At 38.6% G+C, this 25,033-nt stretch overlaps 1 protein-coding gene across 3 annotated transcripts in view; it reads right to left on the reverse strand.

Moving 5' to 3' along the window:
* ARHGEF26 (Rho guanine nucleotide exchange factor 26) overlaps window positions 1-25,033 on the reverse strand; it is a 55,115-nt gene that overhangs the window by 17,568 nt on the left and 12,514 nt on the right. For all 3 annotated transcript variants that reach the window (XM_063337748.1, XM_063337747.1, XM_063337746.1), the window contains 5 exons: window positions 21,813-21,973; window positions 5,414-5,566; window positions 4,798-4,927; window positions 2,781-2,855; window positions 967-1,056 (listed from right to left, as the gene is read on the reverse strand). In XM_063337748.1, the coding sequence (XP_063193818.1) occupies window positions 967-1,056; window positions 2,781-2,855; window positions 4,798-4,927; window positions 5,414-5,566; window positions 21,813-21,973 (609 nt within the window). The remainder of the gene's footprint in view (window positions 1-966; window positions 1,057-2,780; window positions 2,856-4,797; window positions 4,928-5,413; window positions 5,567-21,812; window positions 21,974-25,033) is intronic.

Here is a 25,033-nt window from a genome sequence, read left to right on the forward strand (position 1 = left end):
ATGCCATTAAAGTTCCACTGTTTACTCTATCCATTGCAAATACCGATTCACTCTAAAGAAACACCTGATTTGTTCCTCAGCTGCAGTTAGAAATCTAAGCAAAACTTCAGATGTGCAGCTCACAGAAGAGTCAACTCACGTGGGATGAAGTTTATCAGAACTTGTTCGCACGCTGCCAGACAGAGTGCTGAAGTGAGAAACAGAACTGCTTGGCAATGCGATACCTCCCCCCAAAACATTTCTTTCATCCATCCAAAAAATTCCCATTCTGCAAGAGACTTCAACAGATTCATCAATCAGCCCGGTGCACTCTTCAGTGACACGGCCTCCGTCGCCAGTGGAGAACCGCAATGATTCTCCTGCAAATTGGAAATGATTGTGCATTCTTCTGCTTTTGGTTTATGTGAGGAGGAAAGAGACCAAAAAAAGCAATTCAAGCTCTGACAAGCCTCGAGGAAATGAATGACGAGAAGGATGGACACAGAGGCAGGGCAACGTGTGATTCTCTGCGTGAACTGTGACAAGACCATCACACACATTGTTATGAACTACGTAAAACAGCGTAAAACTCTACCATGACTGATATTATCAGGTACTGTCCCGCCAACAAGGACGGTGTTCATCCACAAAGGTAAATGCAGAATCCGATATACCTCATTCTTCAGTAATTAATGACAATTTATTCTTTTGAAAATATATATATATATCCCACAACTCTCTTCCCCTGAAAAGCCTCAACCTGAAGCTTAACCTGCTTGGTGAGATGCAACAGTCCTCAGTGACTCAGTTTCCAGGGCTTCAGCTATCCCAGAATACGAACTTGTCTTCCTTCACTGAAGTCATGTCAGTATTACAGCCTACGCTAATTTACTTTGTTTATGCTGGCAATGAACCTATAAAACTTAACACGTAGTCAAAACTATTCGTATGGTAAATGATTTATGGTCAGAAATACCACTATCATACCTTGATTTTAAATTCCAGTTGGGAGTTAATTGTGTACATCATTTCTGTCCTTTCCATTTTCCGAGCACCCTCGTTGCATAAACGCACCAACTAGAAACAAGACATTTATTTAACAGGTTTAATATACTCAGGACTTACAATGCAAACATTGTTCCTCTATAAAATGCAGTTCAGAGGAAGCAGAAAATTTGCAAAAGCACTGACATTTTCACGCCGGGTCACAGACATCATGCTTTCAAGACCAGAGTGTGTGCGGCCCTGAGCGAGCAGGTCTGACCTGGCAGCCAATTCCGCTCTCCTCCGGGAGGCTGGACTGGATGACCTCCCGAGATCCCCCTCAACCTGGATTACCCACTACACTGTGACAATTATTTATTCTTAGGGGAGTCCAGATGGTACAAAGGTTCATCCAGAAGTTCTGACAGTGAAGGGTTATAGCTCTCTGATCCAAGTTAATGATCAGCTCCAACAGAAACAACCTCCCAGACTGACCGATCGGCGCCACACGCTGCTGCGTGTACCACACACCCCAGCTCACTCATAGAAGAAAGCCCCAGCACAAACATTAGGGTACCATCTTGTTAAACTAATGCAAACAGTACCCTAGGAAAGTTTCATTGCAGCTGACCTCCAGAACACAGTTTTAAAGCACGCTACAGCGTTACTGAAGCCTGCACGTGGGGGTGGGGAGCACATAAAAACCGGGGGGCAAAGACAGAAAGGCATGAAAATGCATCCCCTTAACCCCGCCACAGCAGGCAGGGACTTCCCAGATGTCAGTGGGCCTTTTCTGCTTTTCTAATCGAGCACTTCACACACCATACTCTGTTCCTACAGAAAAACCCGATTTTGTTGGCAGGAGTACAGTGCTACTGAGTTTAGGATACTTTCCTAAGCAATAAGCAGACAATAATTTAGGCATAAAAACAATCCCTAGTGGCCTAGAGTTTTTATTTTTCAGTACTCTTCCTGTTTGCATTATTTATACATGGAAAACATAATTTTTTCCCTTAAAGTAGACAAGCATGTTCAAGGCTCAAGGTAATGTCTAGCCCCAACATGCAGAAAAAGACTGATTTTTTTTTTTTTAATAAAGAACGCCCAGTTCTTCACATTTCACAACAGTCCATGACGCATTACAGTTTCTGAAATTCTGAGATCTTAGAGGCAAAAGACAGCTAGTCTTTAGATCCACAGATTTTTCTTTTCATAACACAATGTTTTGTTTTAAAGAGTTGTCTATTTCCAGAATATAATTATATTGAACAGATGGATTGGCTTTTCCCGCCAATAAAAAAAAATAAAAAAACCCCATCTGATTGCTCAGGTTCAAATGGAAGGAACTGGAATTTATTATGCAAGTAAGCGCTGTTGAAATTCACAATCCATGCATGGAAATGGACTGTGCTCTTCTTCCACCATTCATTCTTGGCAAAAAAGCATGACTACGGGAGAAGAGAACATTTTTGAACGACTGACAGGAGGCGATCTGCTTCACTTAAAAGCAGAAACGATGCTTAAGTTTGCTTAGAAGAATCAGACTTTGTCTCTGCTGTCAGGACAGTGTTTTGGCTTTTTTTTTTTGCCCCCCCCTTTTTTTTTTCCCTTTTAAAAATGTCTGGTCCACCCCATGGCTTTCTGAACACAATGAGTAATGAACCTGAAAATTAATTTTCAAGTAACTAAGAAAAAACAAAAGCAGCCACTTCTCCCAATGGAATTTTGAAATGACAAAAGCAGGCAGTGCAATTTAGAAAGGAAAACAGTCAAAGCAGGAAAAATTCCGCATCCATATTAAACTTTTAAGAACGTACCTTGCTCACTTCTTTTAGAGCTTGCTTGCAGTTCTCATATTTTGGTGAATCCTTAGGAGTTTTCTGACAAATCGTCTGAAATAAAATGTCAGTTACTTCAGAGGATTACATAGCACAGATTGTAACAAATAGAGAATTTTACATATATATTAATTGACACCAAAGAGGTGAAGTCACAGCTGTGGACCGGGATAAAAGAGAGAACATGGGATCACTTCTTCAGAGTGTTTCCCAACACTGAGGAATGCCTCCCTTGAAAGCTTTTTGGAGCAAAGTGATATTTTACACCTCTTGGCCAACCTCCACCTGTGGCAACACAGTGGAAGAGACAGGCCATATACCTGCAGGAAAGGGAAAGTTTCTGCCATCTCGTCTCAAACGTTTTGCAAACCACAATAAAATCCCATTGCAGCTGTATGTAACCAGGTTCTTCCTATTTCAAGTACCATGTTAAGCTTTTCCTGGAAGTTGAAATACCCATTTGTGTACAATTGTACTTGCAAGAAGAAAACTACACTAGATTACTCTGTCTGACCTCCTCGTGGAAGTAAGTATTTCCAGAGGATTAACAGAAAAGGCTCTGAGGCTACACTGTGATGTGTACCATGGAAAAATATGCATAACAGTATTATATTAAACCAAAAAAGCACATGGAAGGGAAGACAGCTGCAGCACCCAAACAGAGGAAGTGCTGGCAAGTAATGAGAAGTGAATCCGATCTATGATGTGCACATGACAGTTCTATCTACTCACAGAGGTTATTCTCATAAGTTAGAGGTAAAGACAAAGTTCTATCAGAGACAGGCATTTTGAATCAATGACCGACCACATAAATCACTTTTTTGATTGAGAAACAAAAGCATTGTAAGATATTTTACATTAAATTAGTCTTTGGTTTAATTACGTTCCATCCTATCTGAACATAGTTGGAGCTGTATTTCTGGAACTAAAAGCTTAAAAATTGAATTTGCTCTGAAGCCTCAATATAAGGTTTACACAACCATTTCCAAGAAAAGCAAACAAACTTAACTGAAAAAATGCTTGGTTTGCTTGTTAAGATTCTTACAGCCGAAGAGGGGAAGGAGGCAAATAAAAGAAAAAAAAAGAAAAAAAGGGAAAGGCACATCTAGTGACACACCGAAGTAACATGGGATTACTATTCCATTTTTTAAATTTAGGAATATACTACAGAGAAGAAAGTATTCAATGTCCATGAATGAACTAAGTAACTATCCAGATGATCAAATTAATCAGTGTACAATTTGCAAACATATAGATCAAAATTATTAGGCCTGTTTCTCGATCCTACTAATGCTAGAATCTGAGCCTGGATTTTAATCTGCACATAAATTTAGTTCTATCATCTTAACTGAAATCCCATGAATCTGGGGTGAGCTTTGCTTCACCAATACTCAGTTCACTTCATCGCACTTCCTGAGCCGCCTGGTAGCCTGCGCAGGAAGGGAACATCTCACTGCGTAACGTGCTGGTGGGAAACCAAGTCTATTGATATTGCTCCACTCAAAGAGCTCCCGCACCCTTGAGAACAGAGTTCATTCTTCAGGGTTACGCTGTGACCCTCTTAACTTGAGTGTCTTCACGACCCTGCTCCCGAAAGTAAGTATTTATGCAAGAGGACCCTCATCTGATCTGTATGATAGGAAGTCCTGGTTTTTAAACTGTAGGGTTTAATTTTAATCCTAACACTATATAACACTTCTGCGCTAGGTTCCTCCTTGATTTCAGAATCATTTTGACCCTTTACTGTAAAATTTTTCTATTAGAATTTCTAAATATTTAATTTTTGAATGGGGGGTCAGGAGCAGGGGGTACTGGTCACAGCAAGCAAACAAGTTGTACAGCACTTCATAATCAATAGACCAGTACCTACAGCCCTGAACCTGGTATAAGTAAGAAGATATGAAGAGACTGGAATGAACTAGAATCTGAATATGAAAGAATGCTAACATTAAAGAACACGCATCAAGGAAAAATAGAAGAATAAGTCTGTTCTCACATCCATCAGTAAGGGAAGACGAGTAACTCTCTGCATGGGAAGAATGAGGAAAGAGATCATTGGTAAATTCCGGCAATCTTCATGGGACTCGATCCGTGATAACACCTCTTTAAATGCTGGATTTGTGGCTCTGATGGGAAAAAAGGGGGAGAGAATTAAATGGTATGTTTTACCAAACAGTTGTGAAAGTTGCTAGATTTTATTAATAGGAAAGTGTGGTTTGAAGGAGTCATATCAACCAAGCCTTCATCTTTATTTACTTAGATATAGAAGACCAGTATTGACATTTAGAAACCTCAAGTTCTCCCATACAGGAACATGAGTGCAGACAGACTCGTATGTAACATACAAGGAAAGTACGCCTCTGACACTGATTAAACTGTACTTATCAGTGGAAAAGGAATGTAACGCATGACCACAAACAGGATTGGATGATGCAGCCAGGCATGTTTTCGCTCTCAATTACTTCAAAGGAACTTGCACATTAAGGAAAGCTAAGCATGTAAGTACATGCTTAGTTGGAAGCCATAGGTTTTGCACCAAATACCACAGCCTACTACTCACTCTTACTAAAGAGGGGATGATTTTGCAACCGTATTTTAAAATTAGTTCTTACAGTAATTTCTGCAGTGTTCGCTGCTGATAGACTTCATTAGTGCAGTACTTTACATATGGATCAAACGTTGAAGAAGTATGCTTTTCAACTATATCACTAATATCATCAATAAAGATGTTGTTCTGATGTCTTGCTTCTAGTTCTTTAAAGAACCTGTAAAAAAAAAAAAGAAAATAAATTACTTATTTTGACAAAAACAATGGCAGACTTTCTTTTGCAATATTTTACACTTCTCCTGACACAACCCATCAATTTTCTAAACTAATGGTTTGTGAAAGGGTGAGATCATCTCTCCTTTGGCAAGGGAAAACTTTACATGATACAAGCCCAAGGGTGGCGATGTCACCTGGCAGAGCTCAGCATAAGCAATGCTGGCAAAGCTACTTCCCATTCTCTAGCTGCCAAAACTGAAACTGCGTTACTGATCTGGTTAGACTAGAATTTCCAGAAACAGGGTTGAAAAAGAAATGAAACAACTTCAAGCACAACATTAACACATTTCCTCTTGTAATAAAGGAAGTACAATACCAGAAATGTTCAATTAAATGAAGTTACATGTGAACTGCTAAACTAAAACCAAAAAAATACGTAGCAGGCTGAGCTGGAAGAGGTGCTTGTGTACCACATACTTCAATCTACCATGCAAACCAAACACCGATTGGAAACAGTGAAAATGGGAACAGAAACCAAAATCCTGAGCTGACTTTTTCTCCTAACCATGCCCGTTCCAAGAACTTCCCTACTGTTTGTCCTCAGTTCCATATCTGAGTCCCTTTGGCCTCTGAAAGCTTTCCACTGCTCCTTGCACTGCTGTTTTTACTAGAAAACAAAAGCCTTTATTTCCACAATGCTCTTTAGAAATATTTTACTGTTTGGGGTACAAAAGCTCACACAGATTGGCATTAGATCTATTGCAGGTCATTAGAATTACCTACACTGACACTCTGACATCACTTCAATCCTTCGAAATCTAGAAGCTGCTGAAAATCTCTCCAATACCAGACTTGCCTGCGGCCTTTACAAAAGATGACTCACTATAACAATCCTGAACTCCATAGAGCTAATACTAAGGAAATACTTGGAACACATGACCTCACATCAAGCTAAAATATTTTGAAACACGTTTTATTTTGGCCCTTTATTACATTTTCTCATTACTAACACTGGCTCTTCAAAAATCTGTCACCGTGTAGCATTTAATTTTTTTAAGGGTCCCACCAATGTTGTCTATAATTTGTTTCACAAACAAACTTCAAACATGTAAGAAGAGAAGAGGATGAACAGAATCTTATCGTATGAGTGTTTAACAACATGGGTTAACTAAAATTAAGACCTTTTTTCAGGCGTGCTTAGAAGAAGCTGCCTCAATTGAGCGGTTGCCAGATTCTCACTCAGTCAATCACACAGCCGGAAGAATCAAGTGGGTTTTTTTGTTTTGGTTTTTATTTTTTTATATTTTTTTAAAAAAGTTGTGACACACTAACTGCAGATTGAACTGACTGATGTTTGTCAGTATTGTCATTTGAAGAAAAACAGGACACTGCCTACAAATAGGTATAATGCCACCTATGACAGTGCACAGTTTTCTTCTCCCTCTTCCCCTTTAAATTGTGCAGCCATGTTTTTTTAATAGCCTTGCCGCTTTTGGAAGGCAGAGTCCTCCAGCATCCTTCTCGCCTCCACTTATCCTATTTCAACGCACAAAATATTTCAAGTTGTCACTGACTTGTATTATCCTACGTATTTGTTTTTTTAGTACCAAGACCAGTGCTAGCTGGCAAAGCATACTAAGGTGCAATGAGGCCTCATACAATACATGGACAAATGCAAAAGTTAACAGTGGCCTGAAATTTCATCGGGGTCCAAGAAGGGGAGGGGGGGGAGGGGGGAAGCCTCCAAGTCAAAATTTCTCATAACAACAGTCAGATTTCAACCACTGACCACCATGAACTGCAGACGACTGGAATTTGTTCCTACTCTACTCAGACACGTTTATAGTTGGGAGAACTTCTCAGCGCGCTGCCAATTTACTTTGCTCAGGAAATTAGGAAATACAGCATTTCTTCCTGCTGTTATGTTATGGCATGCTGACAAGGTGTTTGTCCAGGCTGGGCTACAACTTCCACTTTTAGAATTTATCTGATGCCTTATCAATGACATCATCAGTCACAGTCATTGTAAGGAACAGTAAAAGTCTTGGATAGTAGATTTTTAAAAAGAAAAAAAAAAAAGAAATAAAAAAAAGAGGGGGCAGAGAAAAGCAGCATATCCAGGTCCCATCCCCCACAACATGTACTGTAAGAATTATTACCTCTGGAATCATGCAGCAGAGTTTGAATCAAAGGTTGTCTTTTTTTGCATCCGATCTGCTAATTACAATGTACAACCAGTGAACCAAACACACCATAAAAACCCGTTACTTAAAGTTTCAGGACAGATTCTGTCATAAAGATCAGTACTGAGTGATTGAGTGACTACATTCAATTTAACCAACTACAAATCAGTTGTGCTGTGTGACTGGCTTTTTTTGATTAATATCAGAAGGATTTATTTAAAGCTTTTGTTTCTGTTAAATCCAGAACTTTTCTGGTTCAAGTTAGATCCAATTAAGTGAAAGTCAAACAGCACCATAAGACAGCATTTGATTTCCCTCATTTTGCCCTCATGTTGTTTAAAAGAAATGTCCAATTTGCAATACTCTAAAACTCCCCTCTCCTAAAGGCTACATGCCAAATTTAGAAACGCAGGTTTAACTCATTTCCTGTTTCTTTCTTTTTATAGCACAGTATCTACAAACACTACAGATCTGACCAACACTGGAGTTTGCCCTGTCTTTATGACAAGGGCTCCCCCCCTAAAGTTGGTGGCTCCTGTTAACGGTCTTCTTATGTCTTCAGGCAGCTCATTAACAAGCTGGTAGTTACCAACAGGAACAATGTCCTAATACTTGCTCAGGCAATTTTCTGAAGCTATTTTTTCCTACTCCTTGGCATTGCTTTAATCAACGACTGATATCCCCCACTTTCTCAAAAAGTCTAGTTAATTCAGCTGTATAAACACAAATGCGCAGTGGTACATGTACAATGTTACAAACTATTCCACACAATTCACCTTTATAAGGCCTAAACTATGCCTCACTTTACAATTACAAAACTCCCATCAACATCAATAGAAGTTCTACTTTCACAGATGCCACGAAAACATACACAAAATAAATGCCCTAAGATAACCATTTTGGTCAACATTTCTTCTCAGCATTTACTCTCCCTTCACCCCTAGATAAAGATACTAACTATCTAGTTAGTATCTCCCTTCACCCCTAGATCAAGGTAACTAAGATAATCCAAAATTAGACTGCACTGCATTAAAAATATTCTAATTAGGCAGGTAAAAGAGATTTTAACTAGGTAGGCCAAATCACCATTAAAAAGCAATTGTCTTACAGAATCAGTTATTATCCAGGAGCAAAAAGCACTTAGAATCAAATGACAGCACATAAAAGGAATATACAGAAGGGTCAGAGGTACTGCAAAAAACCTAAACAGATTGTTTGCATCAAGGGTGACTGGAGAAGAAACTGATACCAAAGCTTTTCTGGTGAGTGAGACTGGGAAAGAGCTGACTTGGTGGAAGATCTGTCTGAAACTGAAGTAAATGTGGAACACCAGAGGTCACCAGACCCAGGTGATCAGCACCCAAGAGAGCTAAGAGGAAAAAAAAAATTCTGATGAAGTTACTATGAGATCATTTTATTCTGTTTGCAGAGTGACAGAACGCACATAGCAACATTGCCAGGTTGGTGAGAGGGACAGATGGTGTAATGGCATTGCAGTCGTGTGTACAGGTTACGGAGCTGTCATAGAATCAAGGTTCTCAAGCATTTATCTGACATTTTCCCCCTACTGCTTACAGTAGGGAAAATTACAGTAGGCTGATTTTTTACCTCCTGGCAGGTTCATGTAATTCTTCATTGCTAACCATTCTGAACAGTGCTGTTGTCCCTCTCTGTCAGATGTCACAGTCGCTGAAAACAGCAATCTGTCACCAGCAAAGTCTTTCTGTATGTAGAAGTGAACTGCGGTCTGGCTTGTACATTACTTCAAGTTCGTTATTATTATTCTTGCTTAATGTTTTTGAAGTAGTAATGACCTATATATCTGGCATGAAGAAGATTATAAGATTATAATGCAGATTTAGCTTCACAGGGACATTGCTGCTGACACATTACTATCCAGTAACAGAAAAAGCCACTGGAGTGGAAGCAAGTACAATTTAGCTTCCTCCTCTTAGAGATAAGGGAACTGGAAAAACAATTACCAATTTCAGATAACTTCAGATAAAAGTAATAAAAATTTCTGAGTACCCTCTCCAAATCTGAATATTCTCATCAGGAACAGAAGATTAACATCTGCATTACATTTTTTTTTTTAAATTTTTGGGAGGATAGGGGGGTGAGGATGAATAATTTAAAATAGGAAAATTGGGGAAAATTACAGCCTTATTTCCATAGAATTTTTATGCTGAATCAGAATCAGAGCTTTTAGCAAACGAACGGCTGAAAAAGAACAGGATTGAAGTGAGGGACTGCATCCACAGGTGTTTGAAATGAATCCGTTTGTCACAAGAGTTACCACAATCTAAATAACGGAAAACAATATATACATACACATATACTATAACACCAAACACTGCAACAGTAATAGCCTATAAAAATATGTTTCATTAGGCAACATCCATTGAGCGACTACAAAGCCAAACAAGAAAAAAAAGCCAAACAAACCCTGACAGCCTGTTCCTTCATTCTGCAACAAACTGGAACAACTTTCAGCAGGCCTACCCACAAGGAACTGTACTAATGGCAATAAAAAGCCACTTGCCTTTCCAAGTATTTATAGTCTTCTGGCAGAAATCCAGAACAATAAAAAGGCCATGGCAACCCTGTCAATATATTCTGTTACTGAGAGATTCTTGAGATAGTGGGTAAGTGCTCATAGCATCTAGTTCAATAGTACGCATTTCAGAAAAACAAATCTTGATTCAACCAATTAATACCCACTGACAAACGAACCCACAAAGAACACTCTGTTGCACTAGAAATGTAAATCTTTTTGATAAATTATGAAGACATCACAACAGGAGTCTTCATTTTAAAAACCTTTCCCATGCTGAACAAAGTAACACTTTTTATATTACTGTGAAGAAGCAGGGTGCTTCTGCCTGGCTGCCCGAGTCTGAAAAGCTACCTAATACTCATTTGTTACAGAATAAAATGATCTCTTGCATGTCACAATCAAAGAATTTTTAAATCATTTTGTGAAACCTTCTGACAACAGGGATACAGCTATTCCCATATAACACACTTTCTACAACAGCCAAACTAACAAGCACAGCAAAGGCCTTGGAGAATGGATGCGAATGACCAGACACATAACCTGCCTCAGGCTCTACAAACCTGGGTTGTCACCTGCAGTCCCCAGCTTCACAATAACCAAGTGTTAGCACTAGCAAATACTGGTGTTGATACTATATGCAAGAGAACTAAACAATCTTGATATTTGGGAAGAAGTTTTAGTTAATATAAAAATATGAACCGTACAAAAACGTAAATTAAGCATTGCTTAGTCTTAAGGGAAGCGTAGCCACCAGGGAAATCTACCACCGCCTAGAAATAACAGTGAGTTACAGAATGCCCAGGAAACTGCTTGAGAAAATCTGGCATTTGTCATTTTATTTCAAATGACAAACTCCCCAATCAGGCTCCTGCCCCCTCCCTCTCAGAGCCCAGGATGCACCACCACAGGTACCACACACCTCCTGGCAGCCCCACGCCAGAAGGAGACCGCAAACACTCCCAGGTTAATCTTTCCCACAAGGGCACCTGTGCCAAGGTGGCAACTGCCTAAACTCCCACCAAACGGAAGGAAAGCAAGTTCAAAGTGCAAGTGTACGAATCACCACGTTATGCTGTTTTACAGCCCTGCTCAGAAGGCAGAGCAGCAGTGCCTGTCACAGAAAGGCCATGGGGCGGGAGCACACAGCACTGCGAGAGGCGACACAACACAGCGCAGCTTCGAGTGCTGTTGGACTTCTCTTCGTGCCATCGCAGGCACTTCAGCTGCTATCCTAGACATCTGTGGAATTAGTTATCCAGGGCAGCAAACTATTGCACGTACTTAAAGGTAGGGAGAAAGTTGCAGGTTTTGATACTGCTGCAAATAAAGCTGCTTTTCTTACAAAATGTACAAATAAACTGTATACATGATCTTCATATTGATACAGCCACATCCATAAAAGAAGTTAGTGTGATACGGAGCACAGCAAATACCACACTTGGACAGGCAAGATTCCCTAGGTACAAACACTGCACAGAGCAACCTCAGCTGTCCAAAGTAATGCAGAGCACTGCAATGCAAGCTTTCACCTCATGAGTTTGAGGTCCAATAAAAGATTGTACAGCTTTAAAATCTCATTTAAACAAAGCACATTGACCTAATGATACATGAGAGGAGCCAAGGGAACATACATATATCCTCCCACTATGACAGTCTCGCTAAACACAGATATTTCTAGACTTACTAACAACTTGGTGCCTTTTCAAAGCTACACATTCTTTTTATGCAAGAAGGGCAATGGCAGCTCTCCGAAACCAGACTGACCTCTTGAAGACTTATTGCTCAGCCTCAACTAAGAAAGGCTGCTTCTTCATTCCTTAGCAGTCTCTCTACAAGGAAAGAAGAGATGCAAGTTCGAATAACTGTTGAACTTCACTACCAAAAAAATATGCAGAAAAATACAGTTTTCCTCCTTTGTGCTTCCTACAGCAACACTAAATCTGAAAAAAAAAAAAAATCAGTGAAAGATTTGTAAGCTGTGACTAGAATAAACCCTGCAAGACCTAACGGCAAAGCATGATTGCTTGAGAGGATCTGTGTGGGCACCAAGTTTCAGACGACTGTGGGAGTGATGTTCTGCAGGAAAGGACACATAAACACCTACTGGATAAATAGGTTTTGGGTTACAGCTGGAAGGCTTTAAAATTTTTTAAGTACTTTTTTCCTACTGTACTTTTAACACAAATACTCACATAAATAACTCTCATGCAGATGTTAGGCCACAGCAGAAAAGCCAGAGGCTCCAAGAAGTCAACGACAAATGCTGCTGCGGGATTTTTTTTATTTTTTTTTTTTAAACAGAGAATATATTTACATAATATAGGGATCAATTTCAATACAAATAAATATTATGGTAGATGGCAGCTTCATGCCATAGTTCTGGTGATGCCAGCTTCCACAGCTCTTCTCCAACTTATTCATTCCTTTTCTTACCATGCTCCTTCAGATATGTCACCGCAACTGCTTGTGGGCTGATGCTTGGTGAGCTCTGCGAACTGCTCTGATGGAGAAGCGAGGGAGGTAAGAGAAGGAAAACTCTGACCAGGTTTGTTTTGTAGGTTATTTCTCAACTACACCAATCCCCTGGTCTGTCTGGCAGCTGCCTGAACAGAGGGAGCAATGAGGAAGGGGGAAAACCTCCAGGCGGCACTATCACCAAAACTGGACCTTTTACATCAGTATGCAAAAAAATAAAGGACTCAAATAAACAAACAAACAAACTCTACTATGCTGGTCCTACAACAGCCCTCTACAGCAGAGAGGGCTGTTATGACTCTTTTGGTTATGACTTTGGTTAAACTCACGATTTTAAGGCCGTTCATCTGGAATATGGTTTAAATCCTTGTTCCAAACTATATTTCATCTCAAAATGAGGTATTTTTATTTGATGCCAAAACATATCTGTTGCTGGATAACACAAACCATCTTAAGTCACCAGTAAGGGAAGATCTGGTGTTTGGGTGGTGGGGTTTTTTTTCTTTTAAGAAAATAAGCTATACTGCTAACATTAAAAACAGTCATTAGAAGACAACTACATAGAGAAGTATCCATTCTTAGGTTGAGAACCTCAGCTGGAGAAAGAATGAAAAGAAGTATCTCCAAAAGTACTTAATGATAGAAGTATAGGAAAAACTGGACACAAAGTCATAGACCAAGGACTGGCAGAAGAGTTTTGAAAAGTAATTACAAGAGGAAAAGTTCCAAGGGGACCTGACAGGGTGTCTCCCCTCATAAGAATCTGAGACATTGAGTTACATACCATCTGTGCTGCATTTCCACCAGGAAGACAAACTGACAGTATAGAGCTTCAGAGTCATAAATTTTTCAGAAAGGGACACAAAGACAATTAATTTATCAAAATCATTTTGGCAGCAAAACAACACACAAAGAATACTGAGAGCACAGCGCGTAGATGAAGTTTTGATTACAAGCATAGATAGGCAAGAAAAAGTTACCAGAATTCTCTACAGAGAGAGGTAAAACACAGTAAGATTGTAAAGGCTACTACCCAAGAATACAGCTTTTGTAAATTTAAAATAGAAATTTAATTACTTTTCATCTGACAAACACTGCTAATTTTGTCAAGCTTCAGCAATCACAATTAAAATTCAATAAAAATACACACCTACAATCATGCAGTTGAGATGACACAGCAATTGTATCTGACTTCCCACAGCCTTGGGTCCTTTGCCGCTTCTTTCACTGAACCTTTTTCTGAGCAATATACACATTGCCACTCACTATTCCCTGACATTTGCTGTCAGACCAGTTCAAGTGAGATAAGGAAGTAGAACCATGTTTTGTGGGGAAGAAAAAAAGAAGCAGCAGCAGAGACAGTATTACATGGGAGAGACTGCAAAGGCCTTAAGAGAAAACCAGCGAGTAACACAGAAAACAGGCAAGGGCTTAAAGGTGCAGCCCGTGCCCTGTCTTTTCTGGGGAATGCAACCCTACCACAGAGGTTTAAATCAATCCTACCACAGAGGAGGGTTGACCAGGACCATTCTTCAATTCTTTCCTCCCCTGGCATTCAAATGCTTGAGAAAACTGCAATTATATTATTTCAGAGAAGTTAGGGGGAAAAAAAGAGTGCGGTGAAAAACACCCTGATTTATTCTAGGGAACTCTTGAGTAAAAATCATCAAAAGACCAGGTTCCCTCTATCCTTCAAGTCAGTACTGCAGTCTGTAATGAGAGGACCTTCAACTATTACTGTTGATCTTTGCAAATGGTGGTCATTTACGTTTTGATTATGTGGTAAAAAGAGTTGATAAATAGAGAGTACATCTAAACTGCCAAATAAAAAACCCTGAAACCCAAACAAGATAGTTAATGTACTACTTCACCATGCAATTTTTCAGAAACAATCCCCTGAAGGCTTTGCTCTGAGCAAAGCATGAGATGGCAGTTCAGGGATCTAGAAAACATTGGCAAATCAGTTGCACTGATTTTTTATAAATATGTATATATAAATGTATATACTCTTTTTTAAAACAAGATCCAGCTATGTATTGTCTATTTTAATTAGCAAAATAAGTAAACACAATAATTAACATGATCTGAAGGTCTCATTAAAACATTGCACCAGCTAATACTATTTTAAAGGGATTAAACTACGTCTATGCAAAGCTTGACAAGCATTTCAAGATCTGTTGGGTAAAACACCATGGACACCGGATGCTAGATTACATGATCAGCGTTTAAATGACACCGCAAACGATCCCTGGGATACAGAAGATTTTCTGAACAAATACAAATTTTATGCAACTAATATTTAAATTTCATATATCCAGCACTGGAAAAAAAGAACCATAAGGACAATTTAAGTTTCATGTTTCTTGAAGATACCGTATAATCTGTTAGACTGACAAAGTAAGGCAAGTTTATTCCAGCTTCTGGTCCTATCTGGTTTTAATAACTGACTTCAGGCTCAGGCTAAATTCACTGGTAACAGATACACAACTGCAAATGCCCTCCACCAACACTTTCTGTGCCATATGCAGCGTTATTGAAGATTCTCAGACAGCCTCTCCAGAAGTGATCTTTTACAACACCTCTAAGCAGGCGTGAAGGCAAAGATAAGGACGCCTAAGCAGAGACTGTGCAATCTAACATGAGCTATATTTAATTTCACAGAGGATTGCACAAGTCAGAAACAAGCAAATTGCGAATAGTTTCAGTTTTCTTTATAATTAGCTGGCGTCCCTTCAGAGGGGCATCTGAAGTGGAGAACGCAATGGACATCTTGAATGTGACTTTACACAGGACAGAAGAGAACGTACTGAAAAACACTTCACCTCTCTTTACTAGTCTAAATTGATACTATATCGAAGTATAGTATAGTATATACTAGTATATACTATATAAAATACTATATCGAAACACTGACTGTTCTCAGAAACTGTTTTAAGAGTTAAACCCATCCCCACTGGCAACACCCTCACAGCTCACTATCAGCAGTAAATATCTTGGGCTGAGAAACTTTTCCATAGGCAGCAGCCAAAAAAGTGCTTCCCTGCTTTGGTCACTACTGTGATTGTGTGTGACACGTCAGAGCTCCAGGAGAGGAAAGCTCAGGGATCAAAGTCCAGGTTATTGAGGAGGGCAGTGCAGCAGCAGCGGGAAAAACAGGCTCACACACAGTTAAGCAGACAGTGTCATCATACTCCAGTCACCATGCCAGAGTCACTGCCCAGTTATCTTCCTGTTGTGTCCTCCTACACCAAGCAACAGCTGACAACTTTAGTCTTATTTACATGGCATGAAAATACACCATGAAGGTGATGGATGGAAATCTGTGAGTTTGGGGTATTCTTTTAGACATATTTAAGTGAATAATTTGAAGGTAAAGGCTTATTTTATTTTCTGGAAAACCAGGCATTTTCTTCAAGACCACTTTTTGTATAGGTAATTGCTAGGTATTTACTAAATTAAGTATTAGACAATGTGTGTATATATATGTATAAAAATTTCTAAGCTCATTACAAACAAAATTAATAATAATTCTTTCTCTCAAAGTTCTGTTCACCCAAGAAAGCTGAGGGAAGTATGGTTCTGTTCAGATTTGTTGTTCCTCAGTATTGAAGTCATATATCTAATCTTACCTCCAATAAGGAAGCTAAATTATAAAAGAACAATCACTGGGTCAGGAATGCAAGTACCAATGCCCTATTATTTTAAACTTATTGTTTACCAATGCTGCTAGTCATTTGCAAAGAAACAGTGCAGGTCAACCAGAGAGAGTTTTTTCAGCTGCCACAAGAACTCCGTAAACAAATAATTCCTAGATATTAAAGACAGAGTTCAGCAATGAGTGCTGATGTCAGAACAAGCCACGAAGGAAACAATCGGAGGAAACACAAAGATAAATGCACTCTCGCAAGTCATCAATATGATGCAAATCCGTAAGTGCGTTCTGTGGGCACCTAAAATTTAAAAGGAAAAAAATGGTATTTTGGACTCGCTGCTCTGCAATAGGTTCTCCGGAATGCCTGGAATCTCCTGACAATTAAAAAAGGCCCCAGCAGCAGTAAAAGTAGACTATGCAGCAAGGCTGGGAGAAAGGCAAAACCCACAAAGGGTAGATTTAGCAGTGCTCTGCAGCACGTTGAAAACCCAATCACCATGTATGGTCACTGCAGATCACCAGCACCTGCTGTGGGTCAGGGCAAGGCACCAGCTTCTGCACAGAGCCACAAAGGTGCCTCACATCCTGCTTCCAGATCATTTGGGATGATTTATCTCACTCTTGTTCACATTTCTCTGTCTACCATATCCAACATAACCACTCAGCCCTACTGGTAAGGAAGCCACTTAATCTGCTTCGACACTTCCAGTACAAACAACTTTCTTTGAAAGAGCAGAGGAATTCTCCCCCAGATCACACCTCAATGTCACTTATCCAACAAGGTAACCGTGCTCAGCTGGATGCCCTCAAGACATTACTAAGCTCTTTTCAAAAACTGCTAACATCAAGAACTGTGATAAAACATAGAACACAGACTATCAGTCCAGACCAAATAGGAAAAAAGAACGTTAGTGACTTTTATCACTCTCTTATATCACTGAAATCAAATCGGTGAGATGTAATTTATGAATAATTCTTTTTTGTTACAGTTCACCTGAGTCACCCACGGTCTACTCACAGTTTTTACGTTTTGTTTTTTTTCCACTTTTTTTTTTTATTATTATATGCAAGTTTTGGGGTGTTTGTTAGTTTTTTCCAATCTCAAGAACTAAGCAACAGAACTCTGCATTCTCTAAAAGTAATGTTTTTTACGCCTAGTTAACTGATTCAATACACACATACTTTCCTGTGGAAAAAGATGAAGCTGCATCATTTAAGGATGTCGGAAAGAGGTGAAACCTCATTAAGCTAATTTACAAAAAAGTGCTATAAGAAAGCTTACCTGGCTCCTAATATATATTCACACATACAAAATTAAACTTGCCTCACAAACCCTCTCTACCAAAATCAAGACACAGAGTTTAAAAACCAATCAGAACCTATCAAAATATTTTTTGTTCATGTCTTTTTCTGCTAATGCTAACCTTCTGAGATTCATAAGCTTTTTGCTGGCCTAATGGCAGAGAGAGAAACAAAATGCTAAAGCTTTCCTTTCTCCTATAAATTTGGCTTTTAGACCTGTCAGACGAATTGTTCTTCAAGACATTTCATTTATTTCCCTGTAACTCCTCTTTCCCAAGACAGGCTCTTGGGAAACTGACCTCTTTTGCACCACATATTGAGACTGGAGAGAGTTTTCCGACTAGCGAGATTGATTGAGGAGTATTCTCAGACTACACAAGCTTTTATTTCTGAATAAGCTGGCCTATGGCATCCCCATCAGCTTTCATCTCAATGCAGCAGCTCTAACTGACTCGGGTTGCCATTTGTGTGATTTTGTATTGTATCAGTTATGAACTCCCATATTACACATACAGGCAAATACGCAATAAAAGAGTTAAGCTTTCTAAAAGGCACCTTACAAGACGTTTTCATAAACAAACACACTGTATGCTGCACAAATTATTCAGATCAACTCTTCTTTGTTAGAGACATTCCAATGAGCTCCTAAAAGCAGGGACTGTCTTTACTGTCTGTATTTTGCATCTAACAAAGGCAGCTTTGTTCCAGTAGAAATGGCCTTGTCATGCATTAGAAGCCTATCTTGGTGTTTCTGGAGAGTTTCCATTAAACACGTTCTAAGTCAAAGTCCATAGATGTAAGCTTTAAGCACTTTTGTCTAAAGATATTTTTTACCAGTTCATGTTCTTTAGCTCCCCAAACTTCCCCAAACTTTTGCCTGAGCAACCAAAACCACTGATAACTACGCTCATAGTTAGTGTAGATTTTCTATCTTTAAGTAAAGAAAACACTGCTTAAAATATAGTATAATGGGACAGATGCTCAATGTTATTACAATTTCATAACAAAAGGATGGATTTTGCTACCTTGAAAGTGGGAAGCGATAGCTTGGAGATACTGAGAAAGAGGCTTCTGTTCTAAAATCACTTTCATTGTTTACACAAATGAGGTTGTGGAAAGCCAGCACATAGTTTTGCTAGAGTTTAACAGTATTGCATAACCCAGGAAACAAAATGTGTTTTCATTTAAGTTTAAAAATGAGTTACAAATTCTGTTTTTACTCCAAGTTATAAAAAACAAGTTCTTAAACCATTAGACGTTCCAGACAAGAAAGAATAAGATCATAATTTTAGGCTAGTGTGGTATTTTTCCATTCTTTTTTTTCCCCCTCCCACTTCCTTTGAAGACTATTAATCAAAAGGGTTGTAAGAATTCCCCTAAAAATATTGCTCTCCCCACCCCCATCTCTGCTTTAGATATTTTAAGTGAGAAATTTGAAAGTGGATTTAATGATTTGGAAGCCTTGTTCAACACATGGAAAAACACCGAACACACACACACACCCACACACACACACACCCCCCTATTCACATAGCTATACTGGTACGGTCAGCTGTGTCCTACAGAAACAATCCAAAGGAGAGGCAAAGTCAGCAGGTTAATTAAACTCTGATTTCTATTAAGCTATCTAAAGAAGATGGCAACCACCCCCCAATACATGATGGTTCTAGGACATCAACATTTGACTAGCAAAACACGTGCTCGTGATACTTTTACAATTCATACTATTCCTTGACTATAAGGACTTTGATAACCTGCACTCCCTGACAATACTGCTGTTGTACAACTCCCATTCCTGAGGTGGCTGTGGATTTAGAAAATACCCAGCTTCTGGCAAAACACCTCAACTGTAATAGAGAGAAGCCAAAAGGGAATAGGGGGATGGAGAAATGAGGGTATACCACGCAAGTACAAATCTATACCTACTGTATAGCTCCTAAATTAAATTTGTACTTGACACAATAGATTAGACTCTCTCCCATGTATGCTTCATGAAACAAAAATCTTACTACTGCATAAACTTTAGAAGACATAAAATCAAACTGCTGCACAACAGATGAAAAATTCCCCAGACTTTGTGGGGCTTCAGAGAAATAGGAGCCAAGAAGGGATGTTACCATGACTGGGAACGTGAAATTTGAGAAGTTCCACAACGGTAAATGCAGGTTTAATGCTAAAGAATTCAGAATATCACAATTTCTACAAGAAAGAAACAAAGGAGACAAAAGAAAAGGGGCAGGGTGATGGGAAGGACTGACTCCAGAAATATTCCTACCCTGACAGATTCCTTATCCAACCATTAGCCCCATTTCTGAAATGAGGCTTATATTTTTATGTTCCACAGGTAGAGAGAGATACATTTAAAGTCATACAGTTAAGATCAATCAGTATCTTAACTAGGCCATGTGCATCCTTTAGCCATTGTAATTCATTTCAAACTGGAAATAAAGCATAAGAAAAGAAGCAGAGACATTTTTATTTTTTAGTTATGCAGACCACAGAAATTCACCTACTGATACTGCTATTAACCAGGCTATAATAACAAACAAATTATAACAAAGCAAACCCTCATTAAATAACTTTTTGAAATAAAGTATTCATAACCCTGTTAGTGCACATGCATATGCATGTCCCATATTAAATAATGCTGGCAGTAATTATCAGAAATCATAAACCAGAATTTTCAGCACTTGTATCGTGTAAGATCTGCCAACATTTTCTTTTCATTAGGCACTATTTGTAGTGTATCCATTTTTCTAGTTATTAATTTTGTACTGAAGAAACTTACACCAAAAAAAAAAGCACAGCAGATCATCTTTTTAAAAGAAATACAAGTCTCTGGTGCCAGGTGCTATGGTGCGCACAGCACTGTTCATAAACAGTAAAATGCCTATGCTGTTTACATAAAAGATACCATAGTCACACAGTATGCTGCACATTGAGTACTCAGTAGAAAGTAAACAGTGATTCAACTGATTAAGGAAAACACTGGCAAGAGTCAATTCTTAAGGGCAAGTATGAAACTCTTGCTCAATTTTTAACAGTTTAATAAGGGGAGACAGCTTAATTTAAGAGGCTGTAAAGACTAGGTATGACTACTCAATGTATCAAGATTTTGCTTAGGAACTGCTTAGATTTGAAGGATGCTAATTCCTACTAAAATACACTATGTTCTTTCCTTCCCTACTAATTTTCAGAGAAACTAACACCATGCCTATCCCATTAAATGTAAGCTCAAACATAGTGGCAAGGTGAGTCTGTCAAACTCATGTGCACGTTCACTGTGATTTGTATTTTCCATCTTCTAGCATGACAATTCTAGCAAACTAGCATGACAGTTTTGGAAGAAATGGTTACCACTCTAAAATGGTTACCTGAGATTCCAGCAAGAAACCTGCTTTTATGTTCAAACAATTACTAAAATAGTAACCAGAGATCTCCAGATCAGCCTACCTATAAGCTCTCCTTGCCAGAAAAGTAAACAACTGTTCAACTTTAAGAATAGAGCGTATTCTGGCAAGAAGAGCCAGATGCCTCAGAAAACAAGAACATAGGTAAGGCATAGCCCAAATCTACAAATACTACCATATAATCACAGATAGTACCAACCAAAGCTCTACTGTTCAAGGAGCTGCCTGTGAGTTCTATGATGAAAATATAATGCAAATAAACAGGGGCTTACTCACAACACAAAAGCAGACTCTATGGTTAGCAAAATCAAACCTTAGCTGTTTACATTATATTAAATGATTCTTTAGCGCTGCAGAGCACATATATTTGGTGCTCCCAAAGCATAGAGAATCAAATTCCATTCTAATTTATTTACAGCCTATAAAACCCTAAGACTCTGCATATTAGCAAGTGCCAACATTCGACTTCTCATTCTTAAATTGTCAGGCTTAAATTTTTGCTGAAGTTGCCACCTTGCAGCTGTTCCTTCATTTTGTGGTAACAGTAAAGATACTATTTTGTATACTGCATTTCATTACTTGCTTGAAAGATTTTGCCTACTAGTAGTCACCCTCAGGTATAATTTAAAAAAAAAAAAAACCAAAGGTGGTTGTATTTTTACACTTACTTTTTGCTTGCTTCGTAAACATCCGTTATATTGGAGAAAAGGTGATGGCTTTCCGTTTTGGTCATTGTGAGACTCAGTTCCCTGGAATTTTTAAACATCCGGATCAGAATCTCCAAGCTCAGCAAATAAGAATGCTCAGAAGATATCACTTCGAATATTGCCTGCAAAGTGGAGTGAGGAAAGAAAAGACTTACTTGACTAGGTTTTGTTTGTTGGTTATTTTTTTATTTAAAAAGAAAAGCATGGAGGAGGGGTGCAAAGAAAAGTTACTGAATGTAAGCTAGAGATTATAATATAAATATTCACTTCCATCATAGTGTCATTATTTACTTAGAAATAAGTGATTTAGTACTAGAAAAAAAGACTTTTTAAAAGTCTACACTAAGACTTTTCAATGTAACTGCAGAGTATTTGAAGACAAAAACCTAACACCAACTGTGATCACTCCCCATTCATACTTCCAAGAGGTCTGTTTGGTGTTTTGGTTTGTTTTATTTTTAATTTAAAAAAAAAAAAAAAAAAAAAAAAAAAGAAACAGGTCTGTTTCTGTAGTCCAGTTGGAAGCTTCCTATCAGACACACTACTGTTGACCAGGCAGTATTTGCTTTCGCCTTTTTTTTTTTTTTTTTTTTTTTTTTTTTTTTTTTTTAAACAGAAGCTAGTAAGTTATTTACTTGAAAGCATTCTTGAGCAACAGAGCTCTGCTTACCCAGGCATCTGCAAAAAAGCAAAACCCTTTGCAAATTCAGGTTTTAGTCCTCTATCAGCAGTGACACCTTGGTTACTTTTAAAACATGAAGTGAGGAGAGGCACATGAGAAGCTGCGCTATCTGCAGCAGGGAGAGAAGCCTGGAGGCAGAGCAGACAGGCGGGGTGGTAGCCACTATCCCCATTAGTGACCAGACAGGCAGACCTCCAGGACGTTCCCTCACCTCCCACAAACAACTTGTCTTGTTTTATTACCCTACCAGCAGCAAACTTTTAATGGACTCTTAGACTTTGAAATCCACATACTTGTTCCATTGGAAATTTTCATCTCTGATCTAGAAACCTATTCAGCTTTTAAACCTCTTTTACCTCTTCAGGCTTTATTTGCTGTTAATCTGCTCGAGTTCTTACATGTATATACAAGGGAAAAAATTAAGTAATTTTCATGAACTTTTTTGGCATGAGCTCCACCAAGTCACATTTGTCATCAAGTGCTACCTTCCAGACATTACGAACATAGAACAGTTCCATCAGCAGAGGTAACATAACTTTGTTCTCGATATAACTAGTGTTAATGCTTGCATGTATAATTTCACTGGTTATTTGCAACTAACTTCTCTAAGCATTCTCAAACCAAAGGAGAAATACACACTTTAAATGCAACAGCGCAGATCTGATTATTTAGAAAGGCTAATGCCCATGGCTCTACACGGAGAGAGGATCTCACACCTGGCAGTCTACAGGAGGAGTTCACTTAGATGGTCTGACGTATGTGCTCTAGAGAGACCCTGCTCTTCCATGACCAGCTATAAAGGCAAGGGCAACTATAGGCAGACTGAAGGCATCTTCCTGAATATTCCCAACTGACAAATGAAACAAACCATACTAGCAAGAAAAAGCACAAAACATTCTGCTGAGGACATTTGTTCCTAAGATTTCTTAACTAGTTCAAGTCCAGTGAATTCTGCTGGTGTTACTAAGGTAAGCTTTTGATCAAATACAATTTCTCTTGGGCATCCTGAGACTGGTGTTCACAGACTGTGCTTTCAAACTTATTCTTGCCCTTCTAAAAACTCTTCTTCAAAGAACTGAGATTTTAATAATGAAATAAGACGTTTTAGATTTCTTTGAACAAAACAAACCAAAAAATCTGATTTAGCTGAAGCCTTAAAGGCTTATGCAGTGCCAAGATTTATGAGCTCCACAAAAAAACGACACGGCCATTATACATACAAGGAAAGGAAGTCTAATGTACATATCAGTAGTCTCTCCATCTCCTTACCTGCCTAAAAAGCTGAAGGACGCTGGTGCTAGGTAGCTAGGTAACAGCTACAACATCCTACATATTACTCACAAGAGCGAATGCTGCTGTGCAAGAAGATATGCAAAGGTGATGCTTAGAATAATGTTAAATCGCCTGTCTGCCAACTCTGTCAGCCTCAGGAATCTAGAGAATGTATACATACATCAGCCAAATTCTGGCAGCAAATCTACTTACTGTGTGGCTAACAATGTGCAGAAAGTAGCCTAAAAAGGGCATTTTGGCCCTTACCCAGCAACTATATTTCCAGTCTTCAGTCTCACTGTACTACTCCCAGCTGTGCTCACAAAGAATGCATTTACCTAAGGATTGCTGTAGAGTTCCATGGCTAGTTGGTTTCAACCCAGTCATTTTTGAACACAGGAAAATATACAGGCCTCTGATTATTATTATTGTTTTGGTGCTTTTACTGAGGACCCTCATGCAATTCTTCCAGTTTGGTAACAGAAAGTCATTAGCACAGTCAGAAATAAACGGGACAAAGAAAGGTACTTGTTTCTAATGTGTAAGGAAGGAAGGGATATCATCTTACCATGACCCAAACACATTTCAGAGAATAAAAAAATAAAAAAGCCTTAAGAAACGATCTTGCCTTTGACATTCAGTAACTACACCACATTCAGAGGCTGTGGTGGCATTTACCAGGTGCTTGCTAACAGTGTTTCTGAATGACACCTGAAACGATACTGTGGTTCATTTTCAGAACATCAAGGTAAGCAGATATTTGAATCCTGGTGGACAGTAAACACTCTTAAGAGGTCAGATGCATGCTGCAGTTTGTACACATACACGCACTTAGAGTTTCCAGCTTGAAAGAAAGGAAGATCTATCGAAGATTATTTTAGTTCAAATCAGTCTGTCTATATAACACTTTTTTTTTTTAAAAACAAAAGATAGACCAAGATCCATCTCATTAATATGTTCTGAAAGATGGGATGCATATGAATGCATGACATTGCAGAAAAATATATTTGCTTTATACCTTGATTAAATGTCAGTGACAATATATTATGATAGCAAAAATAATCAAACAGGCTCTGAAAAGCAATTTAAAGAATAGATAATAATTGATAAAAGACAATTTAAAATAAATACAGCAAAAGCATGACTTGGTAGTACAACTATATCTTAAGTATATTTATTTAGGCTTTCTCTGAAAGAATGGGCCTCTAATATTCAAATAAAAAAATCC

The sequence above is a fragment of the Chroicocephalus ridibundus genome, chromosome 6 (genome assembly GCF_963924245.1).
Source record: "Chroicocephalus ridibundus chromosome 6, bChrRid1.1, whole genome shotgun sequence".
Taxonomy (NCBI): Eukaryota; Metazoa; Chordata; class Aves; order Charadriiformes; family Laridae; genus Chroicocephalus; species Chroicocephalus ridibundus.